At 46.8% G+C, this 25,586-nt stretch overlaps 2 protein-coding genes across 4 annotated transcripts in view; one reads left to right on the plus strand and one right to left on the minus strand.

The window, feature by feature from the left end:
• Window positions 1-13,936, minus strand: part of LOC144155871 (uncharacterized) — an 18,403-nt gene extending 4,467 nt beyond the window's left edge. Inside the window, exons 1-2 of one of the 3 annotated variants that reach the window (XM_077687561.1) lie at window positions 13,554-13,936; window positions 12,855-12,917 (exon numbers count right to left, since the gene is read on the minus strand). The gene's annotated coding sequence lies outside the window, so the exon portion shown is untranslated. Of the gene's footprint in view, window positions 1-10,797; window positions 10,972-12,854; window positions 12,918-13,553 lie in introns of those variants that run through there. The other 2 variants (XM_077687562.1, XM_077687560.1) reach the window with 2 other exon arrangements.
• Window positions 13,171-25,586, plus strand: part of LOC144155870 (uncharacterized) — a 33,025-nt gene continuing 20,609 nt past the window's right edge. Inside the window, exons 1-2 of the mRNA XM_077687559.1 lie at window positions 13,171-13,325; window positions 22,262-22,355. Coding sequence (XP_077543685.1) covers window positions 22,335-22,355 — 21 coding nt within the window. The 5' untranslated portion in view covers window positions 13,171-13,325; window positions 22,262-22,334. The remainder of the gene's footprint in view (window positions 13,326-22,261; window positions 22,356-25,586) is intronic.

The raw sequence follows: 25,586 nt of genomic DNA on the forward strand, positions 1-25,586 counted from the left end.
TCTCTACACGAAACATTGTTTGCACTAGTTCGAGACCGCGTCCTCGAAAATCGAAGAAGCATTGGCGGAGCACATCGACTGCCGAAAGCGCTTCATTATAAGCGTCGGACGGCTTTCACTCGCGACATCATCGGGACGTTGGCAAGCTCTTCCCACAGTTCACCGATGCTGCTGTCTTGGTCCGGACTCGCTGACTGGGAGGGTTCCGTCGTGAGTCATGCGCATCGGAAACAGTTACGGAAAGTGTCGGGCGCCACATCGCTCCGTGCGCGGCGCAATGTCTCAGTCGCGGCTCTTGCTCCGTGGTCGCGGCCAATCCACATCTCAATCGCCGCTCCGAGAACATGCCTTTCGGCGGCCATTCTAGGCGCGCAGAGTTCGATATATCGGATGTGAACTTCGTTATAAGGAATATGTTTCCCATGTATTTTGGTAACTGAATTATTTTTGTTCGATATAAAGCATAATTCGCTCTATCCGGGTTCGTTATAGCCGGGTTTGACTGTATAAGCACTGTTCTCACTCGCAAGAATTATTCATTTCTTACTTTTCATTTCGTGCAATACAATGTTTTCGTGCAATACAATATTGCAATGTCGTGCAATACTATGTTTTAAATTGGGTTGGTTGAAATACATCGCGTGACATATATCAAAAGTCAGTCAAAGGATTTTGGAGGGAGGAGGAGGAGGAGGCAAAACGTTTTATTGAGCAAAAAAAAAGAAAGAAAGAAGAAGGTGGGTGGCGTCCTCAGTTCAGGAAGCCGCGCGCTTCCGCAGCCCGGGTGGCCCGGTTGATCAGGCGTTGCTGGTCCTCCGGGTGCAGGCTGGTCAGCGCGCGTTCCCACCGCTCAGGGGATGGGGAAGGGAGGGGATCGGGATGGTGCGGGCAGAGCCATACAAAATGGGCTGTTGTGGCGGGGAGGTATGGCAGAAGTAGGAGAATGTGGAGAAAAAACTTTATTGAACCGAAGAGCTGGTAGGCGGGTGCACGGCCCTTAGTCCAGGACTGTGTTGGTTCTACCCGCCGTCTTCGCCATTTCGGTCAGCCATAGCTGCCAATTATGGTCAGAGCTGGCAGCTTCACTCTCCCGCAGGTCGTAGGTAGGACTGGGAATTGGATTCAAGTCTGCATTATTCTGGCCCTCCCAGAGCAGGGTCTACACTGCCAGCGGTTAAAGCTAGATATCGAATCCGGAGCTCGGCTCGATGCTCGTACTTCACTCGGTGCCCACGAACTTAGTAGTTATATTAGGTAGGTGTCAATTTGAACGTCCGCGTGCATGAGCGCAGAGGGGAAACAACACTTTCGCAAAAAAAAAAAAACAATTTTTAGTATAGCTATTAGCTCCACACCCATACACGTGTACAAAAATTGAGGAACAGCAAGGTCCCGTGTCAGTATAGTTTCGAGAACGGATATTTGCTCAATTGTTCTAGAGGTCCCAAAGGCTTTTTTAAATTATTGTTACTGCATGGAAGCTTGATAGTTCCGGGTTTCCGAAACATATCTTATTGCTTCCAAAGCAAAAACCATAACCACTCTGTCACGACGCTGATAAGGAGGCGAAAGTGTGTGTGTAGGAGGGGAGGGGGGGGGGGGGGTTCTATGGAAGTTTTTATAGGGCGTTATAAGGTCCAGGAAATTGAATGGAAATTCAACATGGCTATGTTTTAGTACCATGAAAAAACTGCGAGTCATCTCACTAAGCTTGTATGCGTGGGATAGCGCTCCATCTGGGGAGGGGTGTTTGGTTACTCCTGGTTACCTTGTTGTTCTTCTTAATTGTTTAAATGGGGTTAGACCCCCCCTTCAGACGCTGAAGTTCGATATCGGTCGTAGTACTGCCCCTTCATTCTCTGAAATTGTTGCGAGACGATAAAGGCTATGCTCTGTACAAATACAAGGAGATTAGGCCACATAAGTCAAAATCCGCCTATACAACGTACGCTCCCAGCCGGTCTGGACGCGATCGCGAGCGCGTTCAGACCGACCGTGGTACGCTATACTTTTCACACTGTCGAGGCACGCATGCAGGCAACCATGTGAGTGCGCCTTCTCTAGTTACATCGGGCTCCGCGGGACAGCGTTACTTGTCTGTGCTAAGCACATGTTGTGTGTTGGACGTTCCAAACTCTACCCCAGTGAACGAAAAGTAATGCTTCAACTCCAATGTGAGTGCGATAAATAACAACTATGTTGACACAACCGTTAATAATCGGGTTCAAACGGCGCTGACGAAGCACGCGAGTGCTTTTTTTTTTCTGCGACTTGCGGGCGCAGGGGCACAAGCCGCGCCATGACCGTGGCGCTTCAGCCATGTCCGTGGCCGTTTCCAGTGTTGCCAAGCGAAGAAACTGACAGATAAACTTTTCAGTGAATACCACCTATAGGGAAACACCTGCGATAGCAACTTGCTAATGACACTTCAGCGACAGATGACAGCGAGTGGGTTCTAGTAAATATAGTATGCTATATATTTACTAGAACGCAATCGCTGTCACCTAAGCTATAGCTTAGTGAATTCATAAGCAGCGCGGTAGTGGTCGCTGGTACTCAAAGGCTGCAGAACATTAGCACAAAGGAAGAGAAGGAATTGAAGAACGGTATCGAATTTTCTTCGCATCAAAGCTATTGATTGCTGTTTTTTTTCTTTCAGTTTAGTTGCTCCCTACAGTGTTACCTCATATAAATACTTGTTTCTAAAACCCTTGGATGAATACAAAATATACATTAGGCAACCCTTTACCAATTTCAGTGCGATATGTCAATCTTATACGCTAGAAACATCATAAAAGCGCAATACGTGCATAAAGAAGGTTATTTTATAGCATTTAGGTTACCGTCACCCAAACATTTTCTGGCTTTTTGTCTGCAACTAAATTTTCTGATTGTTTGAGAAGGAGGGCGCCGCAAAATTTGCAAATGCCAAGGACCCCAAAAATATGGAGGTTAATCCGACCGACTCTATATTTTACCGTTTACTCTTAACCGTCCCCCGAACCGTTTCACTAACCGTTCCCGGAACCAGTTCGAAACGGTTCCTTCGATTCCTCCCGGTTCTGGTTCAGTTCCAAAATGGCGGAAAAAATCCGGGTTCGGTTCGGTTCCGGTTACGGGCAAAAATCCGGGTTCGGTTTCGGTTTCGGTTCAGCTCCGGTTCAACACCCTGCCTCTTGAAATATTAGACAATCTTAAACAAAATCAGGCGCTACCCTGCCCCGCGAAATGTTTAAGTAAAGAAGACGAACGTATCTTACGCAGGCTGCAAAACCAAGACTTTGTTATGTCGTCCCAGTATAAAAATTTTTCACCCCAAAACGCATAGGCGATGCCCTTTCCGTGCAGATATCTGTGATAATTTTCACATGGTTTAACAAGGCACAAAGAGACCTCCCCTACCCCCTTCCTTCCCCTACTGTGTCATCCCGGACTAAGGATACCGCCGCATCACAAGGTCATTAAGATTCTACTGTCTTTCCGAATGAAGTTTCTCTCTCTCGCTTCTCTCTCTCAGGGCAACAGAATAGCTACCGAGAGACAAGACAAGAGGGAAGGGAATACAGGTAACACCATGATGGCAAGTTGGGCGAGTTGGTACGAGTACAGGTATCACGATGTACAGGTAACACGATGCAGGGATGAGATAAAAAATGTGAGGCAAAAGTTAGATTCGGACAGCGCAAGATATGGGCCCGGTTCCATCGGAGAGGCCTTCATAGTACTACAAAATATCCGGGACAAGTAAATCAGGCAGACCCTGTACACATGTGGCCACTTCGATCACCTGAGGCCGCTTTCAAGTTCACAGAACATTACCAGACATGTCTTGGGTTGCAAAAGTGGCGCACAGCTTGGAGACAGATGTGAAAAGCAAGAGCCAGTCGGTCAGTTGCTAGTTCGCCAAGTAAATCGCTCAACGCTATGGAAATTTGATTCACTGCACGGGTGCCTTTTTTTACGCCAAGATTAATGGTTACCTGGCTGGCTAGGGGAAGTATAACAATAGGGTCATTCTACGCCAAACGTCCCAAAGAGTTCGCTAAATCATTTACGATTACACTATAAAAAATCATGGTTGATCACTACCCTACACTGTTCGTTCTCATAGATTTTTTGTCGAAAAAAATGTTTCTGTCTCTTACACCGATTTGACCATCGCGGCGGTGACGGAAACGTAAGTTATGAATGAAAATTCGCAAAAATAACGTAATACGGAGCACAGTGAAATAATTCCAGGTGATGGAAAAAGAAGCGCGCTTCCTTGCTACAATGCTATGACGGTTGCTAGTATGTTTGAATACGGGCTTTGCGGTGAAGCAAAGAGGCCTTTGTGAGTGATTTTCACACATTTTTACAGCTGTTAATACCTTTTATGAGAAAATTGAGCTGCCTACCTTGTTTGTATTGTTGACGCTAAGTGCGGAAAAAGCCCTACGGGAGCTGGGAAGAGCGTTAGTTTCAGCGCTGTAAGGACATGAACTTTGAAAATTTTGCAAAATTGTTCATGTTTAGACGCTTATCGCGCTGTGCGGCGGTCCATGTAAAAATACAGGCTAAGGATCATTTGAAAGGGTGCACAAAAGGAATTTATTTCAGAAAGTTTAATTGGAGTACTTGTTTTAGGCGAAAAAACCATTTCTATATTAAGCGCCCAACACGGCCTGAGACGGCGGGCCGTAAGTCCGCTTCATTGCAACGACAGTGCCTGCGCGGTAGCGGAGACTGGGGCGGCAGCGCAGGTCACGCGAGTTTTCAGTTTTAACGCGGCTAGCTGCTTTAAAAGAGGGTGGCTGGCTGGTACTGGATTTCAGAAGGGCGTCATCAGCAGATGATCAGTTGTTGGCGCTAAATGAATTCCGCAACGCTGCGTTCATGCAGGTTATACAGATATAGTAGGAATTCCGGTGCCCGTCCGGCCTTGATGCATTTAAGAAGCTGCAGTTTTCATCGCTGTCGCCGACGTGGGTGCTTTGCCACTTCGAAAGTCTGGGTGGCGGAATAAGACGTGAGCCCAGCATTGAGAGCAGGGGCCGAATTCTCTAAAACGACGAGGCGTCGCTTTGAAACGACGCGGTAGCGCCATGCAAATGCATGTGTTCTGGGGTTGGGGCCGTCGCTTTGGGCGGCGGGCTGGGGCAATCACCTGCAGAAAAGCGCCGTGGCAAGGGCGCGAAGCGACAAGTGAAGCGACGAGGGGGCAGTGGGTGTCGCTTCGCGCCCTTGCCACGGCGCTTTTCTGCAGGTGATTGCCCCAGCCCGCCGCCCCAAAGCGACGGCCCCAACCCCAGAACACATGCATTTGCATGGCGCTACCGCGTCGTTTCAAAGCGACGCCTCGTCGTTTTAGAGAATTCGGCCCCTGTTAGCGATGATGGTACGAACTGCTGAAAGGTTGATTGGGTTTAACGCTCCGACGCAACGCAGGCGCTGAGGCGCGCCGTATTGGAGGGCTCCGGATTAATTTTAACCTCCTGGGCACTTTAACGTGCGTCGAAATTTCAAAAACACGAGCGTTTTTGCTTTTCGCCTCCACCAGAAAAGCGGGAAGAGCTGAAAGGTGTGTGTACCTTTAAAAGGAATCGTCGACGAAAACCTTCTTTAGAGTTGCTCTTTTTTTCCCCTCAACCATTTCTTCCTGCCTCCAGAGCAGGAATATACCTTTAAAGTTCTTTTTCGCCCGTCTAAAAAGCTGATGGGGTGTAAGTTTTTGCCCCTGGTAGAGATTCTGAAGACTCGCCCTGGCTGCCAATCACTTAAAGGGACACTGAAGTGAATTTGTCAAGCTCCCGTTTTTGCTTGCACTGCGTAGACTGGCTCAAATTAGCACACTTTTCATCGTTTATCCGGTTGACAAATCGGTAATTATTTTACAAAGCGCGAAAGAAGAAAAACTACCATGCGCGGTTTGCGGCGGCCGCACCAACTAAGGCTGTGACGTTGAGAGGAGGGGCGCCGTGATTGGATGATGCCCAAGGTTAGCAATCACACAAGTTTCGGTTTCGGTTTCGGTTTCGGTTCTGTAAAACATAACCAATGGCTTTGTTGGATGGGCATTCTCAATATCTCAGTAATCATCGTACCGCGCTTCTGCCATGTTGTCGGCTGTAAAATGCACAAGATAAGCCTCCCAGGACGGCTTGTAGTCGTAGCATCCACTAGCCGAGACCTACGCAGTGCATGAACGCCCTCCGCGTACCAGCAGACGCCCAAATGTCATGCGCTTTTCCCCCATATTTGGAGCTTGCCTCCCTCATGCCTGTATCGTAAAAAGCGTGTTCGCACCAGGCCAAGGGTCTGTTGATTCTGGCCTGTGCCCACTGCCTGCAAGCAGTCGGTGCTATGGCAACAGCACGCCAACGAGAACTCGCTAGCGCGCCAGTGCCAGCCTGCGCGCGTTTTGTGAACTAGTTCGTGTAGCGATGAACGTTGCGGCCCAAAAAAAGGTGAACTCAATATAGAAAACATCGGCGGAAAACAAAAAAGTTAACTTACAAAAAAAAAAGCACGTACCCGCGGGATTCGAACTCGTGACTCGCAAAACATTTACGATGAATTCCTAGCGCCCCAGACTGCTAGGCTACGGAGCGGGACGCGAAAGCTACGCTAATATAGGGTATATATTGTACAACCGGTTTACACTTTTATTTAGTTTTGGCATTTCAAGCCGCTTAGGTGACTATTTGTTGCACTGCAATCATGCAGTAAGCGTCGCCCGAGTTTCCACAGTAGCTCACGTCTAGCAATTGCATTTCGTAGACGGAAAAGCGTTCGCAGATGCGTAGTCGTGCTGCTGACCGCTGTGCTTGTTCGCCCAGCGCAAAAAAGTGCTTCCCGCGCCCTAGTTTTACGCTGTACGGTAAAAATATCAGTTGATTTTATTTGCTTAGTACCTATATTGACTTCGCTGACTCTTCTCCCGCCTTCAAGAGGCCTTATATTTTCCTACTGGCGTACCAGTCAGGGAAGCGTCGCATGTGCAGCGCTTGTGTGAAGCGACCTTGACTTGGAGCTAGATACAGTGTACAAACAAACCAAGTAAAGAAAGGCACATTCTTCCATTCACAAACGTGTCCTGGCTTCGTTTCAACTAAGCGAACGAATTGCGACCAAGCAATTTTTTTTTAACCTCCTTGATTGCGACGACCCGCCGGCGGCCCGCGGACGAAACGCTGGGCCGACTGACTCTGTCGGCCGGGGAGCCGTGCAGTAGCGCAGCCGTGGCGCAGCCAATTGCCAGCTCATCCCCTCCTGACGTCACACGAAAACGCCACAGAAAATGGGCGAGCGTAAAGAGAGGAGGACAGCGTTTTCGAATTAGTTTTTCTACTAAATAAAATCGCGTAAACGCGCCTAGAGTGGTCGAAACATGGCCTGGGGACTCCGGACTACAATTTGCGCTAGTAATCCCGCAATGTTTGCATATCACTTCAGTGTCCCTTTAAAGGGGCACTGGAAGTGATTTGTAAACATTGCGGGATTACTAGCGCAAATCGTAGTCTGGAGTCTCTAGGCCATGTTTCGACCACTCTCGCTGCGTTTACGCGACTTTATTCAGTAGAAAAATCGATTCGATAATACTGTCCTTTTCTTTGCATCCCCCTTGCCTATTTCCTATGGCGCTTCATATGACGTCAAGACAAGATTGCATGGCTTGACTGTGCTACTGCACGGCTCGCCGACTCTCCTACAGAATCAGTCAGCCCAGCGTTTAGTCGGCCGGCGGGTCGTCGCGATTCGTTCGCTCAGTTGAAACTAAGCCAAGACACTTTTGTTCCTGGAAGAATGTACCTTTAGTTTGTCAGTTTGTAGACTTTATCGAGCTCCAAGTCCAAGTAGTTCTACACAAGCGCACATGCGACGCTTCTCTGACCGGTACGCTATAGTAGAAAAATCTAAGGCCAATTAAAGGCGGAAGAAGAGTCAGCGAAGTGTAGGAATTAAGAACGTCCAAAACTTTTATTTACAGCGTAAAACCAAGATGCGGGAAGCACTTTTCGGGCTGGGTGAACTAGCACAGCCGTCCGCAGCACGACCACACCTTTGCGAACGCATTTCTGCCTAAGGAATGCAGTCGCTAGAGATGAGATATTTGTGATAATTTGGAGAGCCCTTACTGCACGAGCGTTATTCAAGAAATAGTCATCTCAGCTGCTTGAAGTGCTAAAACTAAATAAAAATGTAAATAGACTATACAACACGGTATATCTTATATTTCCGGCACTAATAATGCTGGCTTATAGCGGAGTGGTCTGGAGCACTAGGTACATTGTTTTGCAATTCGCAAATTTGAATACCCGATAGCGCATGTTTTCTTCTTCTTTTTTTTTTTTTTTTTTGAAGTTGATTTTTTGTCTCCCGGTAATGTTTTCTTTACTGAATTCAGTATTTTTTTTTTTTTTTTTTTTGCGCTGTAACGTTAATTGCTTCACGAGACAGTTCGCAGAACGCGTGAAGACTGACACTGACGCGTTGGCGAGTTCTCGTTGGCGTGCTGTTTCCATAAGTACCGACTGCTTGCGGGCACAGTCCCGAAACAGCCGACCCCTGGCCTGGCGCGAACACGCCTTTTACGATACAGGCACGAGCCAGGCAAGCTCCAAAGGGGGTGGAAAAGCGCATCGCGTTTGAGCGTCTCCGGTGACGTGGGGGGCGTTCATCCACTGCGTACGCCTTGGCTAGTGATCGTTAATATTCCAAGCCATGCTGGTAGGCTTATCTGACGCATTTTACAGCCGACAACATGGAAGAAGCGCGGTACGCCGGTTACTGAGAATGCGAGAAACTGGTATGAATTCTAATCCTGGACATCGTCCAATTACAGTAGCACCTCGTACGAACGTCACTGCTTTATATAGTTAGTGCGGCCGCCGCAGACCGTGCATGCTAGCTTTTCTTCTTTCGGGCTTTATAAAATAAATATCGCCTTATCAACCGGACAAACGATGTAGAGTGTCCTTATTTGAGCCCGCCTACGCAGTGCAAGTAAAAACAGAAGCTTGACAACTTCACTTCAGCGCCCAGGGTGTCGGAACGGAACGAAAACCGGAAGCGGAAAACGAAAAAAAAAAAAAAACGATATTTTCGGATGGAACGAAAACGAAAACAGAAAGTTATTTATTGTTTTGTTCAGGAACGAAACCTAAAAAATTTTGTTTCGGTTTTCGGTTCGAGTGGAAGTCCAAATATTTCAGTGTCAATTTCACCTTCTATGCAGTGGGGCGGGATATTGCCGTCGGTTCGCTGGCATAAAGCTGATAAAGCCGCCTTTCCTCCCGCTGCCGGTTTCATCGGCGGGCTTGCTGCCTGCCAGCTTGATTGCATACTCTCTTCGCCTGTCTTGATGGTCAGCGCTGAGCTCCCGCGTGATCGCCGGGTGCATCTTACTGCAGTGCAGACTTCGCCGCCCTGTTTATTTACTTGTTTACCTATAGTAGTAAAGTAATATTAAATAATAATAGTAAAGAAGGAAAAAAGAAGAATTTTTGGCGTAATTACAGCAGCATACACAATTAGCAGCAAAATCAGCAGATTACTGCGGCACACTCAATGTAAAATAGCTACAAGTTATGTTGCGCTTGTGCGCAAGTGCTGCCAGGGCGAAACGGACAACATTTCATCAGCGGCGGAATGAACACTGTTGGGAATTCAGGGCATTCTTATCTTTAATAATTTTAGAATAAGACGCTTGGAATGCGGATGTGCGCCACAGATATTCACCAAATTGGAGGGCTGAAGTGATGTTGATCCGTTGCTACCTGCTCTCATACAATTTGCTTTAAGAATAATACAGACAAAAGGTGCTCCGGAATGTTAGAGTGTCCTATGAGACCTATCGTTTTAAACTTGAAACGATAATATCACAAGTGTTCGAGTCATTAACAAAGCGCACAGATGGATTTTTAATTGCCTCAAATTTACGCGGGTCCCAAATTATGATACTCAAGAATCGAGCGTACGTGAGCAGCACGCTGCTTTTCTGTAGGCTTGGAGTGCTGCTTCCTAACAATTGTATACTTCAGGCTGCCGGCACGTATTTTCAGGGGACTAGGGTGGAAACCCGGAACGTCAGTTTCAGCTGCGCCATCAAGAGGTATACGACAAGGAGTGCTCTGTGGCTCTCCGATATTTTTGTGTGCGTGTGCAGTTGAGCTATTTAACTGACATTTTTAAAGAAGGAATTATTATCCGTCATTTAAGATTTTAACATAATATTATCAATATTCGTTAACATAATATCACGAATCTCAATTTTTCTTGCGTGTAAACACGAACCGTTGTGAACGATTACAAATGATTATCTTTTTCGTTCCGGAGCGGAACCGAAACAACTTTTATTCGTGGAGCGAAACAGAAACCGGAACGAAAAAAATTCGTTCCTACACCCTGGTGGCGCCAACTCCGTCGCAAACGCTCTTTCGATGTGACGTTGCAAAAAAGTTCCACCCAGCCGATAAATTGAAGTCATTTTCATTTTAGCACAAATTTAGAAAAAAAAATTCTTGTTCTTGTACTGTGATGATGCCCCATCGGGAACATAGTGAATTTTTCGGACCGCAGGGAATTCGTGTTTAAGAACTTTTAACGCCTCAGCTTGAAATGTATACCCACGGCCGCTGCCGTGGGGTTAAGGCATTCCTAAAGGATGGCGAGCTATTTTACGCTTCTGAACGATGGTATGCCATGAAGGGGTGTATCTTGGCTTGCGTATTTACTCAGTGGTACGATTGTGGAGCATCTTGCATGAGGAAGCTATAATTATCTGCCAAGACGAAAAAAAAAAAAGAATCATCTCACCTTTTAGGCTGCTTTTTTGCTCTCGCAGGTATACTTTGCTGGCTGTTTGGTTATGAAGTGGTGCGTCTTGAGATCTTCTACAGCGCCTAAAAACATTTCCGAAGATTCGGCAAAACTTAAAATTATTTTATCTAGCCTTCAGCGAACATCTGCGATCCAATGTTCAACATGGAAGCTCCCAACTTTGTCCATATATAGAGCGCTCTCCAAAATGCTCAGAAGGGCATCTTTGCCGAGACACGCCGGACATCGGCTGCACATGCAGTCTTTATCGTCGCTCGTCGATGTTCCATACAATTGCTGACACCAGTTATTCAGTAGTTTGCCTGAAGCCTGCGGCCTGAAGCATAAGTTTGAAATTTTGGTGCGCTATTCTCACGCGAAGTGTGTGTGTGCCACTTCCGTCGGCCAAAACGCAGTGTAGCGGGCGCAGAGCTGCGAACGAAGAGAATCCGCACTTTTGAGGGCCCGTTCTTTTCCACTATTCGTACAATTATCTCAGAGATAGCAAGAGAAAGCGCGTTTGGTGACCGCATATTACGTCTTTTCTTTCGGGAGAACAGTACGAAACGGAATCTTCCTCATAAATCTTCTTATTGAAGATTTCGTTTCTTCTCTGGTGGGGCGTCCGACTTTTCTTGGAGGTATTCTAAGAACCCCATCCCTGCTTCTAATCCGCGTTGCTGAAGCGTGCAGCAAAGTCCTAGCTTGTTTGAAAAAAGAGTATGTCCCGAAATAGTTATCCACAAGCTCGTAATTCAAAGAACTAAGTGAAACAACTGCAAAGTATTAACAACACCCTCCGTCTGCGGCACCACGGAAGGCTTGAAGATGTATGTGGAATCATTTTTACCAAGCCGGCAGCATCGCAAGAAACCAACGAAACATGCGGTATATCGACCTGCGCTGCCGCCCCACCACTCCGCTGCCACGCAGAAACTGTCGTTGCAGTGGAGCGGACTTACGGCCCGCCGCCTGAGGCCGTGGTGAGCCCTCAATATAAAAGTTTTCTCGCTTAAAACAAAAATCACGCCAGTTAGACTTTCTGAAATAAATGACCAATGTACACCCTTTCAAATGAGCGTAAGCATGCATTTTTACGTGAACCGCCACACAGCGCGATAAGCGTCTGAACGTGAGCATTTTTGCAAAAATTTTGAAGTTCGTGTCTTTATTGCGCTGAAACTGCCCGCTTCCCGGCTCCCATATTGTTTTTCAGCTCTTACCGGCAACGATATAAATATAACAACGACAACGACAACGACAAAGCTCTTACGACAACGATATATATATAACAAGGTATCTAGCTAAATTGTCTCTACAAAGGTTTTAACAGCTGTAAAAATATGTATAAAAATTGCTCTGAAACGCCGCTTTGCTTCACCACAAAGCCAATTTTCGACACACCATCAACCATCAATGAATTTATTGTATGAAGGAAGCGCGCTTCTTTTTATATCACCTGAATTTATTTCACTTCGCTCCGTATGTTACTTTATTTCTGCGATTTTTTTCGCAACGTATATATGTTTTAGTCACCTCCGCGATTTTCAAATATCTGTGAGAGATGGAATTTTTTTTTCGCAAAAAACCGCTAGGAGAACGAGTAGTGTAGGGAAGCGATCAACCGTGAATTTTCAAGATGGACGAGCGAATTATCTGGGACGTTTGGCGTGGAATGACCAGGTAGTGCGGATATAAATTTAACAACGACGAAGAAGAAAAGCCTCCACAGCGGCCTGGATCGAACCCACGACCTTGGTCTCAGCAGCACAACGCCTTAATCACTGCGCCGCCATAGCGAGTCCCTAAGGAAAATGAATAAAGCAATGACCGCTTAACGCAGGAAGGAATGATAAGTATCTAATGTATTTTATAACAAATTTCTGATGTAGCATTCGGTGGTCATTAACATTTGTTTAACTGAAAACAAATAAATATGTAAACAAGGAAACAGTATTCAGGGCATTTACAAGTTGCATTTAGGGCTTTATCACGCACGTTGCCAAACGAAGCCAGCGGTGGAAGAGACAGGGAGCGTCAAGAAGGCAACGTACGATGGTCAGTTGTATTTACGTCTTGCACGCTTCCAGGTCACCCGACCAGGCCCGCAGTATTCGCTGTAAGAAATGTACGTACATACGTGCGTGAAAAAAGGGCATTGGCTGTTACGCCAGGGATGGCTGACCCAACATCAGAGGAGAGAAATACTTGTTACGGTGAGATCGGGAGGCAGCCGGCTACACTAGCTCCGAGAACAAAGTGAATATACCTGAATCGGACATAAGCAATGTTGCTTCGAACTTAGAAATGCTTCCGCTTCAAAGTATTTCAAAATTCTGAAACAAGAGCGCGCCACTGTCACTACATTGCGAAGCACCCCCTCTTTCCCCAGGCCATGGCGCGCGTGAAATCTATGGTGAAATCGCCTATGGCAACGCCGACGATAAGACGATAGCTTCCTGCGGCAGCAGCGCGAGGCGCCAGACCTTGCCTCAGAAACGGCCAGCAGCGGCGTACGCACCGGGGTAAGCAGTAGCTTCGAACGCCTTTTTTTATTTGCCTCCAGAATGGTTCCTCGCGTTTGGGTTAGGCGAGATGTTAACTGTTTAACGGACAGCATCCCCGTATTTGCTTCAGCGGCACAGTCAGAAACACTATTCGAGAGCTACAACGTCGCCATACAGTAAATTAGAAAAAGTATGCTACGTCCTTGTTATCGCTCATCGAAGCGCATAGAAAGGAAAAAGACCCACCTGGTTCAGCCATAACGAATGCCGATCGTGTTGCTGCGGTGAAAGCTTGCTGCAAAGCACCTTGAACAACTTGGCGTTTCTTTGCAGCGTGTCACAAGATTGTCTGTGCTATGCGTCATGTTCGCAAGCGTCCTGCGAGCGCTGCCACCAAGTGTTGCCGTTCAGGTGTGGTGAGGGCACCACACCTGAACGTCAACACTTGATGGCGGCGCTCGCAGTTCATGAAATGCCGCAATGAAGTTCGTGTATGAAGGCGTAAAAAGAGAAAAAGTAGCTTGAATTTACTTTTCGTTAGTGCATCAATGCGTGCTCAATGTTACTGTAAAGGCTCATTTGCGGAAACCCTTAAATACGGACGAATAGCTTTGCGACCCCCCCCCCCCCCCCCCCCCTGCCCGAAGCGCTTGGAAGTGGATGGATATGCTTTTCCCGACAGCTGCTTCCTGTTTTTGGTTTCGTTTCCTTTATCTGTTGGTATGGTCGTCGAACAATAACGTTTTCTGCGTATCGTACGTGGTGTTGTGGGCGTATTACTATCGCCTTTTAAACAACGAAATTGTCCGCTAAAGCCCGCTAAAGCCGGTTCCCAGCTGTAGGTTTTTCTACATTTTCCTACCGCTACTATTTTTTTATTGTGCAGTGTTATTCCAGTGTTCCCACATTTATGAGTCAAACTACCATTTTAACCCGTCAAACGTTAACGTAATTTTTTCCCAGCTGGCTTTAAGAAATTCAACTCGGATCCTACCCTGAGCCCCGACGACGCCAAAACAAACAAATCAAGGAAAAGAAATCCATAGCATTGTTAAATCCACGTGCTTCGAAAACGTATTTTTAAAAGCTGAATATTTTGTTTATTGGGATAGGTAAACGCTAAAATTTTGTATGCGCTGTCTGTCTGTCTCCCCACGAGAAAAAAAGAAGTTAACAGTTCGAAACGAAATTGCATCAGATTCACTGGTGTGAATATACAACCCAAGTCTTGCTTGTTGAAAACGTCAGCACTGCCGATTTAGACATCGCAGGACAGACGACTATTCTTGGGGCAATGCTGAAGCGGAAACCCGGAACGAGGCTGATGCAGCGACATAGTGTAGAAACCGCGAACGCCTCTATTAAATTTCCAATGATGCCGAAGTAGTTGCATTTTAACTATCAGTTGCTTGGCGAAGAGCTCACAGAAATTGGGGGAAGAGAGTGATGACGTAAAGGCAAGATCGCGAACGGGATAAAAACAAAGGAAAAAGTGAAGAGAACAAGGGGCATGCTTCCTCTTCATATTGTCACGATGCCAAAGACAATGCAGTTGTCTTCAAGGAAATAAGTTTGTTAGAGCGAACTTGTGCTCCCCTAACAACTCAGAGAATACACAGGCGGCGAAGCAGCAGTCAGCCGAGTGACGTACACAAGCGAGCGTGGGCGATCGGAATCCCGCGGCGTCTGCTCTGCAGGCTTTTATGTTTCGGCGCGAGTGTTTCTCGAACCGTCGATTTACATCTAGAACGTTGTAGATCAAAAATTATTCGGGGCTAGTGACGTTAGGGCGAAACGCTCTCCGTATCAGAATGAGATAACCCGTGCGGCATAAAAATAATGAAACATGCTCTTCGCTTGGGACACAGATAACATAGCCGGGCGCGGCCGGGCAGTAAAAACAGAACATAAACAAACAAATCCAATGCCTAGTTCGCGGCAATATTCAAAATGTTTTAATGGGAGTTGAATGCATGCTGCTTTCGCTAGGTCCATACGTAGCACGCACGACCGGAGCTGCTCACGTGGCCTATAATCGTGAATGGTATTAAAAAAAAAAATGCCCGCCAATCCACCCTGTGAAGGTGGTTGGAAAGCGAAGCTGTAAATGACACCCACAACGAATACCCATTCGACGTCACTTGAATGTACACACGTGGCTGTACAAAAAGAGAAACCAGAGACAATTAAAAGCACTTAACCACGCCCTTTATTACTTCAAAGAGATATTCTTTGCTAAGGTTAAATCAGTGCATGACTCGTGAACGGTGGTTGGTTGACTTGTATTGGTGAAGCACGTGAGTGGGAACTGTTTTTATTAAAAAAACAACTCGAACCCGGTGTTAGACGATCTCACTTCTCCATTGTCTTCGCCGCCGCCGACGGAGGCGACGAGATCGGCTGCACAGTCGGAGAAGTGAGATGCCATGCGTTGGTGTGAGCTTCCTTTAATTTACAACTCCTAGCGCGTGCGTAAGGCGCGCACATGGCCGCACAGGTCTCGTGACACTATCACGTGGCATTCAGCGAGAAAGCAAGGGGGTAAACACTCAGATGCGCCCGGTGAGTGCACCGTCTGTCTCCCCCATCTCCATGTGGGCTCGTAGCTCGATCGGTAAGACAACGGGCTCTCGCTCCATTTCTCTATTCGTTCCAGGTTCGATCCCTGGCGGTGCCGTTAACTTCTTTTATTTGTTCGCGGGAGTTTTCTGTTGACACCAACGGTCGCGACAGAACCCTTGGGAGGTAGAGGTAAAAAAGCTTCCCTTTAAGAGCCTGGGAAATGTGGTATATGGTCGTAAAATTCAAACAGCCAATAGAGATCGTCAGAGGGAGAAATTTCAAATACGTCTTTCGTACGTGTATTTGCGGACTACGGAAGTTTGTGTTAGCGATTCCAGTGCTTACATTACGGTGTAAGTACGGCAATTTTGATCTAGACCATTGACGTGCCGAGAGGAAAAGAATAATCTTAACGAATGATATCTACTACGAAGCGGGCAATGTACACACGTTGACGCCGCATCAGTACGAACTTCCTCACAAGAACTTGTGTACGAAATAGATGCTCGAAATCCCAACTGGAAGTTTTGATTACCGTATAAAGGCGCAGAACTTGATCTAGACATGAAACCATGGGTTCGGAGTGGGAATGTCAAACTATTAATACTGCCAGCAAATCTGTACTGAGAAATTTATTTATAGCACAGGTGAAGACTGTAGCGTTAATCATGAAGTCCGCAATCAAATCAAGGTGCGTGCGAAGTCTAAAGGCGCCAAAAAGTCTTTTTCAGGGATGGTAAAATACCAAGTGCTTTTTCAGTCCGCCCCTCAAAACCCCAGAAGCTGAAACTAACAAATAAGTGCAAAATCAACGTTAAAGCTTATGTATTCCTATTAAAACAAGAAATGATAGAGGAGGGAACCAAAGCGACCTTTCTTGTGTGGCGGACAGCAGCAATACTGGTCGAGTAACACACATGGAGAAAAGCCAAGAGGCACAAGGTAAATGCTGAAAGGGAGATCCAAAGAGCTCAGTGGCGCTCTCCATTGAGATAGTCTCAGTAGCCCCGTCGGGAAACAAAAAGATGCATGCGTCAAACACAACTGCCCTTCTTGAGATACTTTGTCATGGTGTTCGCGTCACAGTATGGGAGACCGGCGTGGCAGTGCTATCCCACTGGTTTCGTGTGTATAAATCCGGATTCTTGAATTATCTGTGAAATATGAAGTGGGCAAGTGAATTAAGAAGCAGGGAAGTTACTTGACATCGTCAGATCGTGAGCGAACTCGTCGGCGTTGGGAAGGGTGTCGTGGACTCTGTGCCCCGTGTGGGCCGGGAACCATCTGATGTTATGGAACATCTTTTCTTTTTTTCCGAATCCTGGCAGCTTCTTTGGCAATAGTTCCTTTGAGGAAGGCTCTTGCCGCCGAGCGGGAGTCCATGTCGATTTGCTTGAACAGGGTTTCCGTCGTGGCGATGGCTAGGGTGATTTGCTCGACCGTAGTGGCCTTCTTTCTGTATGTGTCCTTGTCTACCAACAATCCCGCCAAGCCTTCCTTCAGAAACCCACTTCAACATTAATCGTACAATGTGAGGGGATGTTGGGAAGTGCTCCTGTTAGAGCGAAAACTCTACATCTTTCAAGGTCATTCATCGCGGCGCAATGACCTTCAGCTGCCGGCATGCAAGCTGAGCCTTGCTTATCGCTTCGCTTGCTCGGAGCTTCGCCGCTAACGTACCACGTACCTAGGCGAGGGTAAAACGGCTGCTGCGCGTGTGCCTTAATGCGTAGCCGCAACTGGGCCGTCCGCATGTGCAGTTCAGTGCAAGCGAGCCACGTGACTACGCGAAAACATAACTTCTAGTATATGAAAACCCGAGGCTGACAGAGTTTGCAGGAAGGAAGATGGGTGAACCCACGATGCACGCACACGAAAGCGCTCCTTTGCCGGCTTCTTTTCCGGTGCTTGGTTCCTCATTCTCGCCATCGATGGCGCGCCGGCTGGTGTGTATGCGCATGCCCTTTAGCGCAAGCGAAAAGAACGAATCTAATAATCTGGTTGAAGGCGGACTGCGAAATCTCAAGCAAAGACAAACTTTCACAAAACACTGTATACATAGTCTGCTTTCGCTCGTTATAGCAAGGTTTAGAAGTGTTAAACCTGAGCCATTTTTCGCAGTTGAAATGAGAGCTGAATATTGATGAGGTGGTTCGAAAACTGACTATTGTACTCTCCGCTATGTTCGGAAAGCGGAACATTACCTGAGGTGCCCTTAAAAAGAGAGTTTTGGTTGCCCTTTCATCGGCGTTCAAAAAAAAAAAAAAAACTTTCAGGACAGGGAACGATACACCCCGATTACAAACCACGAAACCATTCTTCGCTCATTTCTTTTTATAGTGTCATGAGCACGATTCAGGCTTAGAAAAAGAAAGAAATAATTGTTGTACGGCTGGCTGCCGCGGCGCCGCAGTCACGCGCCTGGAGAAGCAAGCAGAAGAAACGCTGAATTGGAATAAACCGTGTTCGCTGTATAGCTGGAGCCGCCAGTCTGTTCGCACCTGCGCACACCAGTCAGTCATGTTAAACAATAAACAGGTAGCGGAAGCGTTTGCGTCACACATGGGCAACTTCAGGCTACGTAAAAGCGACGTGATGTTGCGTAACAGCTTGCAAATGGCGGCTGCCGTCACCGGGAAATAGGGCAAAATTCCACCGACCTCCGACGCCGTAAAATACCCATGAATTATCAACCGGCGCAGTTCTGCACGGCGCGCGGTTTAAAGATGTTTTCTAGAGAAAGAAATACTAGTTTATACTGTTTACAAGTCAGCAATAACAGCGCGTAAAAATAACGTCCCGTATTTTGTTTTAACGTTCCGCAACACCATAGCAATTATTTGTTTGGCGTAACATCAACAAAAAAGGACAGTACAGGCCTCTCCATTACAAAAAACCCAACGCACTGCATTTGTCCACACTCAATCTAATAAGCTGGCGGGTCAGATGTTACAATTCAGAAGAAAAAATAGCAAATAAAACTGATTGATTGATTCATTACTGCGGTGATTACGTTCGAGCTCGAGAAATAAGCAAATCAGCGGCATGAGTACGCTCTGCCGTTATCAGGCGTAGCATTTCCCTGTCTTTACAGTGTCATACAACCTACTGTCACTAGATAAGGATCTAGTGACACTAATACAACCTATGCTCACAACCGTTTTTTTTTTTTTCTGTGGTCACACCATAAACTTGTAACACAGCAGCAGACCATAGCGTGGCGCGGTGACGGCCGGGAACGTGATAACGCAACAAAGCGAGCATTGAAGCAGATAGCTCAACTATGCCACCAAAAGTGATTGGAAAAAAGAAATATATACGGATGAAAAGATTGTGTGATGTTCCTTAGCTTAAGACACGCCGTTCTCTCTCTTTAGGATCAACGGTACTTGATCGCCTTGTGGTGTTGACACCAATTTTAACCTTGAAAAATATTTCTTTTGCCAGCCTCAGCTGCCGCCTTAATTTTTATAATACATTCCAAGTGTTAAAGGAGCCATGAACAGAAAATACAACTTCATTTAATTTGAAAGAACTAGGATTCAGTATCTCACTCAGTTCCATTACAGCCACAAAAGATGTTTTTTAACGAAAAAAAAGCAAGAAGTATTTAAAAACTTTCAAATTTTGCGCCACAGTGACGTGTTATGAGCAAGAATGACGTCATACGGGCCAACAATAAAACATTATTTTCAGTGCGTTAACTGCACGTTAGCATTCAAGTGATGCGGTCAAATGGAACTGGAGGCCCCATTAAAGACGTCCAGTCATGTGTCGTTGCGACAGGTCAGTTAGGCGGCCGACAATCGCACAAACAAGGTTCTGTGACGTCATAGAAAAGTGGCGGGAAATTGGCTAGGGGGTCGCGACTGCTTCACACGTTTTCTTTAATATATCCGTTATTTGTTCGAAGATTGCGATGATATTGGTATCATTGTTATCGGGACTAAGCAGTCTTTCTAATAAACCCAACTTGTATTTTGTCTTCATGGCTTCTTTAAATCCTTTACGCGCAATATCTGATAGCTTGGTAGTGATCTTTGTCAGCTAAGCGTGAAATTACACTGTGTCATCAGAGCTATACGTGCACACGTAACTTATTGCTTACGTTTTGCTTACGCAAAAAAGCATGGCGATGCCACGAGAAGTTCTCGAAGCCGAGAATAGGGCCCGAGCACAAAATTCATTATGAAACTACGTCAGAAACAATAAAGGCCTTCTATTCGGAGCAGTGCCTTTTACATTTTTTAAGGCTGTATTTGAGGGATTTATTCCGCAAACACTTTATAATGTACTCGCACGCGTGTAAACTCTATACCAACTAACATAAAGGATCCTTAGTTTTATATCTTTGGCACATGTGGAGTGAACCACCGCAAAAAAGAAAAAAAGAAAAAATTCCCCGCATTTCCCCGAGGGGAAGAATGTGAAAGTGCGAATGCAGGAGTTGAATTTGCGCGGTTCGGTAATGTTCGCGAAAGAGAGATCACACACACACACACACACACACACAACTACAAAGAAAGATGCATTTATTCACAGACACCTATTTGTGTTGTCGTTGTACTTGATTGCTAGAGCGGATCTCAGCTTTGAAATTTCGTGTCAGTACTCCTTTAAGCAGGTGCATTAGCCCTTCTCACGCCTGATTCTTGGCCAATCCCCCACGTGGGTATGTGCCGTGTCAGCGGCCAGGCAGCGCGCGCCCATCTCCCCCCGTTGCCAAGGAAGACGAGGAGATTCCTGGCCAATCCCCCACGTGGGTATGTGCCATGTCAGCGGCCAGGCTGCGCGCGCCCATCTCCACGTGCGCGGACATCGCCGGTGGACGCAGGTTCAGGGTCGCTTAAGAAGTGCATTGCACTTAAAATCCTTAACTGCTGACTCGAAGATATATGTGAATGTCGTAGTTTCGGTTTCCGCACACGAAGCATATGGCCATTTCTTGCGGCATCTACGTCAGTCTAACGTAAAAATAACCAGCATTGTGTATGGTTGGGGCATTGAAAAACTTAGCGAATCCTCAGGTCAGTTTCTCTTTTGCGCTCGTGCTTTGCGTGCGTGCGTGTGTGCTTGTGGTCACCTAGCTCGTTGAGGGGCGGTGGCGCTTGACGACGACAGAAATAGTGTTCTGCATTGAAACACAGTTTGCAGCTCCCGCTATAAGAAGCCTGCTTCACATTGCCAAGCCATTATCTAGATTCAAGAAGGAGTCTCGATACTTGGTTTGCATTGACGTAGTTCCTCAACTGCTGCTTGCGTCGCATGAATATGAACAGTCAATTGAGTTCTCATATATGTATTTGTATTAATATGCAGGACATCAAAGTAATGATCAATACCTCGGGACAGTACTGCGGTTTGAGATAGGTCGCGAGGCAGTGGAAGTGGTAAACGAATATATCTAGGTAGGCCAAGTTGTGACCCCAGATCCCAACGATGAGGCAGAGATAATTAGAAGTCTATGATGGCGTGAAGTGCATTCGGCAGTCATTCTCAGATAATGAATGACAACCTATCATTGTCCATGAAAAAGAAAGTGTATGACAGCTGCATCTTACTGGTACTCACCTACGGGACAGAAACTTGGAGGCTCACTAAGAGGGTTCAACTTAAATTGAGGACGACTCAGCGAGCAATGGAACGGGAGAGAGCGGAGTGGGTCAGAGAACAAACGCGTGTTAAGGACATATTAGTAGAAATTAAGACGAAGAAATGACGTGGACAGGGCATGTAATGCGAAGGCAAGACAACCGTTGGTCATTAAGGGTAACAGAGTGGATCCCTAGAGAAAGCAAGCGTGGCAGGGGGCGGCAGGAAGTTAGATGGGCAGATGAGATCAAGAAGTTTGCGTGGATAAATTGGTCGCAGTTAGCACAGGACCGGAGTAACGGGAGGTTAACGGGAGAGGCCATTGCCCTGCAGTGGGCGTAGATAGGCTGGTGGTGATGGTGATCTGTATTTGTGTTGGCCGCTTGTTGCCTTTTTTTGCAAACTATTGGAATACGAAAATCACTATCCGAACATGCCTGATTGTTCCTTTTCACATCTCCAATGTTGTTAAAGTTGTTCTCGTTTTTCTGCTTCATCTTTAGTGAGTACACATTTAATTGATCTGCATGATGACATTTTGCTTTGCGGTTGTGTCATGGCAGTTTGGTTCATATTTTATTGTATCTAGTGTATACATTGTACATGTTAAGTTTTGTTTGTTTTATTGTTTGCTCCCTTTATTCGTGTGCCAGTATACATCGCCTATCGAATACCTCGGCCACGTTAGTAAAGCACTAATTGGTTATTTCCAGCTATAAGTGAAGTTGGGGCAGTGAACAAACATTCGCAAAGAGCGAGTTTCAGGAATTTCACTTTTCTCAAAAATTTGGTGACCACAGGCAGAACGAGTCGACTGCAATTGCGACGATACATTCGCAACAGAAACAGCGACGTCGAGGCTGGAGTGACCTTATGGCTTCTGCCGCACCCCTGGTAAGTTAATATTCGTTCAGTGCTGATGAGAATGTGCTCCTTGAAAGAGCAGAGATATATATTTTAGTAAAGGCGTGAGTGAGCCCCGCCATAAACGTGCAGTCGAGGACGAAAGTCTACGGCACCCGGTTTCAGCTATCATAATAAATTTCTCCGTCTGCCTCCTAGCCAGCACTTGCGAAGCGTTTGCATGTAGAGTGGCCACCAGGTAGCGGAGAAAAACGCCTGCACATCAGAAAAACATCAATCGTTTCACTTTCGTCTCGCCATGGTGGCTCAGTGACATATATGGTGTTGTGCTGCTGAGCCCAAGGACGCGTGCGGGATTCCCGGCCGCGGCGGCCGCTTTTCTGATGGAAGCGAAAAGGAGGAGGGGCTAGAGCAGGTTGCGTGCGAACTAAGAGTTTTGTCGGGAAGTATTCACAAAATGATGGGGTATGTGTGGTCTGCGGAAAAGAAACAGAAACTATGCGGCATATAGTGTTAGAATGTGAGGGTATCCATCCGAATCTACATGAAGGGAATATTGGGCTTCCAGAAGCCCTAGGATTTAAGGGTATCACAGAGGAAGTTAACTTCAAGGCTGTCGAGGGGACGAAAAGAAGATTAGAATGCTGGTGGACGAAAAGCAGAGAGGGGAATATTGCCTAGGACAGTTACCACCTGTAACAGGGAAAAGAAAGTATTTCGGGCCTAATAAGCGTTAGTGCCTGCCCTAAGCAGCGCTAGTATTAAACCAAGAGTGTAAAACATGGTTATATTAGTCCTTTTTGGTAAGATGACATGTCATCACCCCGCTTCAAAGGGGAAACCAATAGGAATCATCATCATCATCATCAGGGGATTGGGGGAAGAGGAGGTAGAGGCCGATAACTGTCTGGCGTTACGCGGACACCTCAAATGGCCGAACGGAAGGGAGGAGGGGATAGTAAAGGAGGAGGAGGAGGAATAGGGGAGGAGAAGGGATAAAACGCCCATGTGTTCGTGATTTCGACGCATGTGGTCAAAATAAATCGGGAGCCTTCCACTACGGCGCCCTCATCGCCTGTGTAGCGTCGGCACGCTAAACCTCCTAATAAATCAATCATTTCCATTTCGTAAAACGCGAAGGAAGTTATGTGACATACCCCACGAAGGCATGAATTATAACATAACATAACAAAAACTTTGTGACAGAAGGTGGATGCGTCGGTCAGCATGGGGAAGAAAGGGGGAGAGTTTAAAGGTTACATTCGCCGGTCGACGCCTGAGGAGCGCGAACTCCCACAGAGAAAGCAGCGTCTGCCATGCAGAGGCGGGTTGCAGCGTTTTTTTTTTTTTATTAAGAAAACTTTCACTCTTTGCATGAAGTATAAAAATTAAGGGTTTTTAGAATGCATTTTTGGCATATACACATGCGCTGGGATGAAGGTACCTACACCCGGTACCACGGAGTACCCGGGACAAAAGTTTCCAGGACGCGGTTTCAGCAATCAAAGTTACCTTCTCCGCAGACTGCTGGCTAAGCTCTTGCTATGCGTATGATAATGATGCCCTGAAGCAAGATGCTTCACTTGCGAATACTAACCAAGGGCTGAGCCGTAAGACTGCAGAAAGATTTATTTTGAATAATGAAACCGCGCCCTGGAAACTTCTGTCGCTGGTTGTGTGTGCGTGTGCGTGCGCGCGTGTGCGTGCGCGCGTGTGCGTGTGCGTGCGCGTGTGCACGCGTACGTGCGTACGTACGTACGCACAGTGCGCAACACCCTTGTCTATTACACTGAGTTCAACTTTAACTAGCTACCTCTCAAAACTGCGGACTCAAACTTGCCACAAAAAACGTTGAGGTCGAAATATATGGTTAAGACTTCACAATGACACAATAGTTTTCTTCAAATGCTTTTCGGACGAGGCAAGATAAGGCTATAAGTACGAAACCTGTGTTATAGACAAGTGTGTTGCCCTCTGTACGTACTTGTCTGCCTGCCTCTCTCGTCGTCATCGCCACGAGTCTTGGTGAATGCTGACGGTGATAATGCTAGGATGTTATGAACAGCGAGTTTTACTTCAACTGGCTATATGATAAAAGTGCTGCCGCAAACTCTTTAAACAGATGAAGATTGAGCTTCTCGGCTTGAACTGCCACTGGTGCAGTAAGTGGCAACAAATTTTTATTTGGAACAAGGCAAACATCCCGTTCTAGACTAAAAATGTCCCCGCATTTCCCCGAGGGGAAGAATGTGAAAGTGCGAATGCAGGAGTTGAATTTGCGCGGTTCGGTAATGTTCGCGAAAGAGAGATCACACACACACACACAACTACAAAGAAAGAACGATGCATTTATTCACAGACACCTATTTGTGTTGTCGTTGTACTTGATTGCTAGAGCGGATCTCAGCTTTGAAATTTCGTGTCAGTACTCCTTTAAGCGGGTGCATTAGCCCTTCTCACGCCCGATTCCTGGCCAATCCCCCACGTGGGTATGTGCCCTGTCAGCGGCCAGGCAGCGCGCGCCCATCTCCCCCCCTTGCCAAGGAAGACGAGGAGATTCCTGGCCAATCCCCCACGTGGGTATGTGCCATCTCCCCCCGTTGCCAAGGGAGACGAGGAGCGCGCGCACCCGCAGCTGTTGCTATGTGGACGAACGGCGGTCAACGGAATTCAGGGTCGCTTATAAAGTGCATTCGCACTTAAAACGTAGAATTAAGTTTAGGACAGTATACAGCGATCAAACATGAAACTCGAGAATGGAAGTCGAGTGCATTAGTTTAATGGGGTGCACATGACACATGAACGAAAAAACTTCGCGTGGGTAAATAACCAAAAGAGTCCCTGCCGGCGCATGACGCCCGTGTGATAGGCGAGAGCTGTGACCGATAAGTTCACGGAAAAAAATGGTTGCAGTCGTGTGCACTCGTTTACAATACAATACTCCACCTGGTGAGTGCGTACTGAAGAAAACACCTGATAAGTATTCAGAACAGCGTGTGTTTTAGGTTATTTATATTGTAAAGCAATTGTATCGCGTACAACGCTTGCATTTGCGAGCATATACGTCGCTTGGGAAGGGGGGGGGGGGGGGGGGGAGGGGCGACGGAGCTATCCTCAGTCATACGTGGCTCGCTGACCTGCCTTGAGTGTAGAGTGTACCCTTAGAACTGCAGGTGCAGAGCGCTCTAGGCCCCAGCATTCAGGCTCCGCATGCAGAGCGCGGAGCCTTGGTTCCAGCAGCAACGGCCCGCATAATGTGCA

The sequence above is a fragment of the Haemaphysalis longicornis genome, unplaced genomic scaffold, assembly GCF_048455015.1.
Source record: "Haemaphysalis longicornis isolate Haplotype H1 unplaced genomic scaffold, Haemaphysalis longicornis Haplotype H1 scaffold_1, whole genome shotgun sequence".
NCBI classification, from domain to species: Eukaryota; Metazoa; Arthropoda; class Arachnida; order Ixodida; family Ixodidae; genus Haemaphysalis; species Haemaphysalis longicornis.